The 8,502-nt window shown below is 25.2% G+C and overlaps 1 protein-coding gene across 1 annotated transcript; it reads right to left on the reverse strand.

Annotated features, from left to right (window-relative positions):
- Window positions 1–1,685: 1,685 nt before the first annotated feature.
- Window positions 1,686–5,917, reverse strand: LOC127071128 (cytochrome P450 4C1-like). Its single transcript, XM_051010056.1, has 14 exons — window positions 5,796–5,917; window positions 4,648–4,726; window positions 4,246–4,440; window positions 4,069–4,175; window positions 3,888–3,978; window positions 3,522–3,704; window positions 3,365–3,434; window positions 3,151–3,277; window positions 2,883–2,952; window positions 2,687–2,817; window positions 2,513–2,581; window positions 2,234–2,408; window positions 1,952–2,128; window positions 1,686–1,864 (listed from the first exon to the last, which is right to left on the reverse strand). The coding sequence occupies exons 3-14, from the start codon at window positions 4,424–4,426 to the stop codon at window positions 1,698–1,700; spliced, it is 1,548 nt and encodes a 515-aa protein (XP_050866013.1). The 5' UTR covers window positions 4,427–4,440; window positions 4,648–4,726; window positions 5,796–5,917; the 3' UTR covers window positions 1,686–1,697.
- Between the last annotated feature and the right edge of the window lie 2,585 nt (window positions 5,918–8,502).

Here is an 8,502-nt window from a genome sequence, read left to right on the forward strand (position 1 = left end):
ACTCATTTTTTAAAAATAAATAATATGACTATATCTAAAAGAATATAAACCATTACATCATTTTCTTTATTATTTCATAACAGAGAAGTTAATATTTTAAATATTATCATTAAATATTATCATAAGTATATCGGATATTTAAATATTATCTTAAATAATGCTAAAATATTATCGTCTATATTATAGCATCATTCTTCAGTATAATTTTCTGGAAATAAAAAAAAATACGATATAGTGCAACATGATCTTTCATGAATATGTGCATCTTATTGGACAGTTTGATATCAAATTAAATTTTGTATAATCCTTTGAATTATTGTACGATCCTTTGAAAAAGTTGACGCCGGTGTTTTTCGATAGAACGAAATATTTCTTATTATGTTCATTATTCATCATGTGTTCATAGCGATCTCTATTATAATCCAGTGCCATAATGGAAATAGAGATCATAATCTCTTCTTAAGTGAAGGAAAAATTAAAATAATTAGCAAATAATTTTTTAATTTTACTAAAGAAATGAAATATGAATTTAAAGAAATATACAAGAAAACAAAAAAAATCTATTTTAAAATTTATGTACATAGGTTAAATCTATGATAAAGAAAGTTTTATTTCAACATTAAACAAAAACGTGCATTCTTTTAAAGAATACATTTATACTTTTCAAATGAGAAAAACGAATTAGGTAGAATAAAAAAATTAATAAAAAGTAATATAGAAGGTACTCAATAAATAACTGAGTTTTCGTAATGAGTTAAGCGTCGAAAAGATAGAGATTTAGAAGACCATAGAAGATATAGAATAAATTGTAAATGTATGATGGTACGTATCGCACCTTATATTCTATTCAGTTAGAGAGAGAGACAGACAGAGAGAGAGAGAGAGAGAGAGAGAGAGAGAGAGAGAGAGAGCGAACGCAAAATGTATTACTACTTTTTGTTTCAATCTTGGACTGAACAATAAGATTTGTTATTTATTGAAATAATTGAATATATTGAATATATTGAAATAAGATTTGATATTTATTTACCAGATTTCTTCTTTTCTTGACAAATCTTCTAATTGACTGTCAAAAAGTAAGGAATACATACAAAGTGAGATTATTGTTTACGAACGGATTCTGTTAAATCGATTTCAATGACCATGAAATAAACTTGTGGACAGTACACTATTTGAAAAATGGCATTTATTAATATTAAGAGATATTATACCAATCTCGTCGTATTTAATAGTATAAGATTCATAACGAACTGAATGTTCATATTCATTCAATGCTCTTCTAGTCAATGATCATTTACAATGCTCTATGACAATGTATCTACGAACCTAGCGAAAAGGTGAACTGATATTAAATTTTTGAGTATTTATTAATTCGAAATAATACTAATTTAGAAGAATTTCGAAATTGACAGTAAGAATGATCCCCGAGGGCTTAATCGCTTGATTATTAATTACATCAAATTATATGAAATAATGAGATCTTACTAGATGGATTTTATAGTTTTTCATATAATCATTTTTTTAATTTATTTTTTTTTAATTAAATTTTTTATTTACATTATCATAATTTATTTTTTTTTATATACATTATCAACTATCCTGCACAGAATTCGTTATAAACATATATATATATATATATATATATATATATATATATATATATGTGTGACATATTTTAATTAATATTATAATTTTAATTAATTTCTTCTTTCAAATTGTAATACTATAGGTTTTGCCGGTTTTAACGTGATATCCAGCTTAAAGGCAATATCTTCGATTACTACAGGCCGATCAATTTTAATAATAAATCTTCTTAAAATAGTAGCAATTATCACCTTCATTTCTAGCATAGCAAATGTTTGACCTAAAACAGTGAAAACAATTGTAAATCCATACTGTTGGGTAACTTTTTGAAATTTAATTTCAATAATCTGGAAGAATATAGAATTACCTAAGCAATTTCTAGCTCCAATACCGAATGGTAAAAAACTCTGAGGATGAACATTACTGGATAGAAACCTATTTGGATCAAACTTCAATGGCTCGTTCCAATATTTTTTATTTCGATGAAGTTTGAAAATCCAAACTAACAAGGAGCTTCCTTTTGGTATAGTTAAATTTTGTTCCACTTGATACAATTCATGAATAAATATTAGTATTAATTAATATTAATATTGTCATTGATAAAAATAAAAAAATACAATGTTATCATTTTATATACATATAGAAATACCTTCTATATCCTTCGTTACTTTACGACCGATGACAGGACCTATAGGAAAGAGTCGTAAGGTTTCCTTGATCACTCGTTCTAAAAGTTTCATACGTTTAGTATCGTCGTGTGATATTAGAGCATATTTTGGATTGTTTGAGCCGTAAATTTGATTCAGTTCCTCGTATACTTCGTTCTTTGTGATAAAAAATGTGAAAAAGATAATAGAAAGTCAATATGAAAATAATTTTCATTATATACATAATTGCAAATAATTAAGTATATGTGATATGTACGTACTTGAATATCAGGGAATGAAGCAAGCATCAAAAATACAAAGCTAATGGTAGTAGTTGTAGTATCGCTTCCCTGAAAAAAAAAATAGATACTTTTCTTCGATTTTGTTCAACAAACCAACTTTCACTGCAATTAAATATATATATATATATAAAATATATAATAAATAAGAATTACCGCAATAATCATCGTATTGATTTCATCTCGAATATCTTGCTGAGAGTATTTTCCCTCTTCATGCGATGATTCGAATAACAAATCAAGAAATACTCTTGGATGTTGTACTTCGTTGAGATACAAATGAAAATGTATGATTTATTATTAATATAAGAAAAAATGAACAAAAATTCTGTTATATTTTAATTATTTTTACCTGAATTTTCCTTTGTCAATTCTTGATTGATTTTATTTCTCGAAATTGATTCCTTCTTTTTCTTCATTATCTTTACAAACACAAAATAACACACACATCATATATATATATACACACACACACATATAGATATTTACATACATACATACATACATACATACATACAGACATACATACATACATACATACATACACACAAACATGAAACATATAGTATTAAAACATTAAAGAAAGATAAAACAATTAAAAAAAAATGATCCAATTATACATTGCTGGTGATGTTATCCATGTAGGACAAGCACTTTTGAAATTTCTTTCCGATAGCAGTGTTATAAAAAAAAATGTCGGGATGTAGCCATAATTTAAATATTCTCACTGCAAGTATGTGCGTTCCGCTGAATAAAAAAAAAACAAAATTGAATGAAAACAAATCGCAAATAAAAGATAAAATATTTCAAATACAAGAAATTCATTATTACTACCATTCAATAGATTCAGCTAGTTTGCTGTCCGGATTAGTTAGTGTATTTACTTTTATGTCCAGCATGCCATCTTTCAAAAAAAAATGTAACAAAATTATAATCAATTTATAAAAATGTATATAAATTTTATGAACTTTCATAAATTTCTAAATTATACCATATATTATGTCCAATACACAGCGATAGACGTAGTGGCCAACGTCTATATCTTCTCCAACTAAAGAATCCAACTTCTCCATTAAATTAATAGAATGATTATTGAATACATTCATATGCGAGTGTATATTTTTATTTAGAAAGGCTTCTTTTAATAACTTTCGATGACCTTTCCATTTAGATGCTACAAATCGAAAGAAATATTTTAATTAACATTTTCTGTCTTTCTTTTTCATTTATATATATTATATATATATATATATATATATATATATATATATATATATGTATATGCGTGTATATATATATTTATAATATAAACAATTTATTATTATTAAAATATATAAGATATGTGCAATTACTTTACCTGGTGCAGAGAATAAACCATCACCCATAGCAATCTTCAAATGGTCATATTCGTCGCTCTTCTCAATAACGTCTGTACTACGTAATATATTCTTAAAAAAAAGGAAATTGAAAAAAGTAAAATAAAACAAAATCAATATAAATTTATCACAAATAATTAGAATAAACCTAATAATTCTTACTTCGATATATTTTGGATCGTCGACCATTATAAGTAATTTTGTGCCTAACCATATACGCCATAATGATTGATAATACTTACTAATCTTTAAAAATTGATTAGTTATATCTAAAAGAAAGATTATAATTAAAATTCTGTTGAAATGTTTGCGTATAAAGAATATTAGTTATAAAGTTACCTTCGATGTTGCCAAGAAACATATAAGCATTTCCGATAATTGGGTATGCTTTTGGACCCGGGAATCGTTTGATCTTATTATACATGCGTAATTTGTTTAAAACATATTGTACTATTCCATAATGCATTTCAATCAATATCAAAGTAATAATAATCAATATTGTAATTATGTTGAATACCATGATTAACTAAATCACTTAAAAATTATAGAGATAGTTTAATTTTTTTTTTTAATACTTTTATGATTGTAATAACAAATATTACAATTTACGGATACTAAGTTGGCACAACACAATAACTTTTACCTTCCTTGTATTTTAACGGAAAATAAGGAAGAAAGAAGGAAACGAGAGTTATTTGAAGTATACGGAGTATGGACTTTGCACACGTAATCGGAACTTACGTCTGATAATTATTCTTATTTATTTCTCTTGCAAGTTGATTCGAAGAAGCAACAAAAAATATGTCCTGGTAGTATTTTTCTGCAAAAAATGTAAAAAAATTGCATAACATTATGACATAAACCGTTTTTTACATTAATATATTGAGTATTTAAGAACAGGTGGGTATAATTTTACTGATGGATTCAACGTACTATATTAAAAAGACTCAATGTATCGAAATAAGAAAATGACATATGCCGGATATGACTTTGTTTAGGAAATACAGTCGTTATTTTATTATATCAATCTTTTTGTTTACTTAAGAGTTTATTTAAAAGCAATTAGTTTATATCACAGTAGATAATACTGAGTTGTACTCCGCCAACATGTTATAAAAGATTGCCAACAAATTCGCGCAATATCAGATTTTAATTAATTAAAAACAGTTGGGTATGTGTAACATGTAGACAGCTGGAGTGATCTGGTGTAGTTACATCAATGATAATGATAACGCTTGGATACGTACGTTCATGTTCTCAAATTTTTATTGAAGTTACTCTTGAATATAATGAATTCTGTACGAGTAAAATAATTTTCCTTATCTTTTTTTTGTTCTATTTAATATCTACTAATCCTTTCATTATTTTTTTGCGAGTGTGTTCTTTTTACAAAGCATGGTTAAAATCGCCACTGACAAAACGTAACGTTCGATGCTTTATACCGTCATGCAAATTATTTATTTCTTCTTGAAATTATTTATTTATACTTATTTCAGTTAACTTCTTATTTTAAATAATATTTCTAATGTTTCCATCCCTATCGCTCACATTTTTTTACGTTTTTGACATGATTAATTTACGCAATTCAACGTTGAAGTTTTGTTAGTAAATACTATGCCACACCGTTTTATGCTTTTGATTTAATTTATATTAATAATCATCCTATATATATATATATATATATATATATATATAATTATATTAATAATCATCCCAATAAGAGTTACAAATCATTCATATCGTTCAAGTGATATACTGCTGCATTTTTTTTTAATATCGTTTGAAAAATTTGATAATTATTACCTGTACAGACCTATATAATTAATAATTATCTCTATAATAATAATGTCGTGTTTCCTTAAAATTCGAATATCCTCACTAAAGAATACCTGTCGTCTTTGTAGAAATTTCACAAATGGATCAACCGAATTCCTTTCAATATCCTCAAATTGCGAATCTTTCAGAAAAATTATAAATTAAACAATTCACTTAGGAGGATCACGGAAATAATGACTTCTCCATATCTAAGTATTGACTACCTGAGTTTTGAATAACCGCAATATTTATACCTTAGTATTTGGTGAACCGATCAGATAACATGATTTTCTAAAAATAATATGTAGCGAAGAACTTTAAATTCTGAATTCAATTTGAGGTGAATTTAGCGAAAACAAAAATTAAGAATTAGCTGAGAATGTGAATCATATAAATTAATGGAAATTAAGGAAATTTACATTTTTCTAAATGACTATCTTAGTAAAAATATATCTATAAAATGTATAGATGTTTTCGTGTTTTTTTATTGAACAAATTATATTTTAATATTTAAAGTAAAAGGATAATTACGTTAGTATCTATCCGTTAAGAAAGGATCTCATATTCTATTTATTCATTACCTTTTTAAGCTAATTAAAAAGATTATTAAAAGGAAAACGAATGAATTAATAAAATATTTCTAAAAGTATGTATACATCAACTCATGAATAATATTTTTTAAGCATTATTGAGAGAGAGAGAGGGGGGGGGGGAGAGAGAGAGAAGAAATGGGAGAGGATTAATGTGTTGCAAGAGTGTGCAAAAGTGGTTTTAGAAAGAGATAGGCGTCAAGAAATAGCGATGCACTAACTGAAGAGAAATATTGTTTGCATAAAAGCGTCATGTGAGCGAGAAATGAATTATGAAAGACTTTTTTATTATAATTGAGTGTTCGATACTTATAATAAATTAGTAAAAGCAAAAAACGAATAATCTTCTCACGCCAAACATTATAAATATTAATGAAGACGATACGTGATAATCTCACAATGTATTTACGTTGTTATTCGTAATTAAATTATTTTATTTTGTAACTATAAAAGGAAATAAGAAATGTGGAAGAATAAAGAAGAAAATGAGATATGGAGTAAAGAAAGAAAGAAAAAGTGTGAAAGGGAAAAAGAACGAAAAGAAAGTGAGAAAACAGAATCACTAGCATAATAATATGCAACGAATAAGCTTATTCAATTATATGTGTGTGTATATATATATATATATATATATATATATATATATATATATATATATATATAGATTTCAAAAATATATCGTTTTGTATACATCAACTCAAATACTAGAATTTATTTGAAACGAAATACTGCAGGGAGTTAAAAAATGCATATTGATGCATTCGAAAAGATTTTTATTAACGAAAGAAATAATATTCTCGGGTTATTTTTGACGATCGTATCACCAATGATAAAACGTGACATTGCAGCAGAAATGTATTAATAAAATATATATTAATATTTATATGTATATATTAATATTAATATTTATATATCTAAATATATTTATATATTATTATAATATATATATGTATATATATATATATTAATATTTATATGTAAATTATAATAGAATTATTGATAGAATCAAGAGAATTGATTATTTACCTTTAATAATTCTTTTGTAACGTTCGCTATTGATTGTCCCAAAAGTGCGTTATCTGCATGCATTTATTTATATGACAGTGTTTAAAAACGAAAGAAATTTTTGGAATAACCTAATACGACATACTAATAACATGTAAATATGCATGACATTATAGAAACAGATAAGCCAAACAACATAAATATTAATCACGACAATAGATTGATAATGTTCTTATGTTTTGATTTGTAAATAAATTGTTAGTTTATTTTGTAATTATAAAAGAAAATTAGAAATATGCAGAAATAAAGGAGAAAATGAAAAGAATGGGAGAAAAATAATATTCTCAGATTGCTTTCGACGATCGTAAAAAAGAACGAGTCGATACAAATTAATAAAGTATGTATTAATAAAAAAAAAAAAAAAAAAAAAAAAACTATAACAGAATTATTGATAGAACAAAGGGAAAGTATTAAATATTTATTTTCGATAATATTTTATACTCGAGTTTTATTACAACTTGTACGAAAGTTATACTCATAAATTTATAATGTTCACCATCAGTACAACATACATACTAATAATATATAGCTTATCAGCACGCACAATATATTATATTGCAAGATTTCATTCTTAGAAATTGTGATATTATTGCCTTACACGAAGTTCTGTATTTGGCAAATATAATAACACCGTATAGAGGAATAGCTTACATCATAGAATTATTAATATACAATAAGTGATAACAGAATTGGAATTAATAACAATTTTTTTAATTATAATTTTACTTATAATAGTTTGGCAGTATACAAGAGAATCAATTCAAATGCAACAGAGAGCATGTAAAGACGAAGAACGTAAATAATTACATTAACCATAAATTTTTAATAGATAAGAATTTGGAATAACTTCTAAGGAAAAGAGAAGATCACGATGAAAAAAATGTTGTTGCCTCACACAACTCTCAAAGTTCTTGAAATGATAATATTTTGGACTTCTTTAGGATCAAAAATGAGCGAGGAACAAATAATTATAACTGTAGTAAATATTTTGGAAAAAAGATATATTTTTTACGTCATCATAAATATCCAGATATAATCAATTAAAATATTGAAATGCATTTATTCCACATATGAAATTAAATAATATGTTATAAAAATAAACTACAAAATTAACCAAATCTAATGT

This window comes from Vespula vulgaris, chromosome 20 (assembly GCF_905475345.1).
Source record: "Vespula vulgaris chromosome 20, iyVesVulg1.1, whole genome shotgun sequence".
Classification (NCBI taxonomy): domain Eukaryota; kingdom Metazoa; phylum Arthropoda; class Insecta; order Hymenoptera; family Vespidae; genus Vespula; species Vespula vulgaris.

Bases quoted from the DNA above. Each gene is read 5' to 3' on its own strand.
- LOC127071128 (XM_051010056.1), bottom strand. From the start codon at position 4,426: ATGGTATTCAACATAATTACAATATTGATTATTATTACTTTGATATTG. The intron at 3,278-3,364 runs GTAGTAATAATG...TTTTTTATTCAG, and splicing joins CTAGCTGAATCTATTGAATG to CGGAACGCACATACTTGCAG. The intron at 2,953-3,150 runs GTATAATTGGAT...GTGTTTGTAAAG, and splicing joins TGGATAACATCACCAGCAAT to ATAATGAAGAAAAAGAAGGA.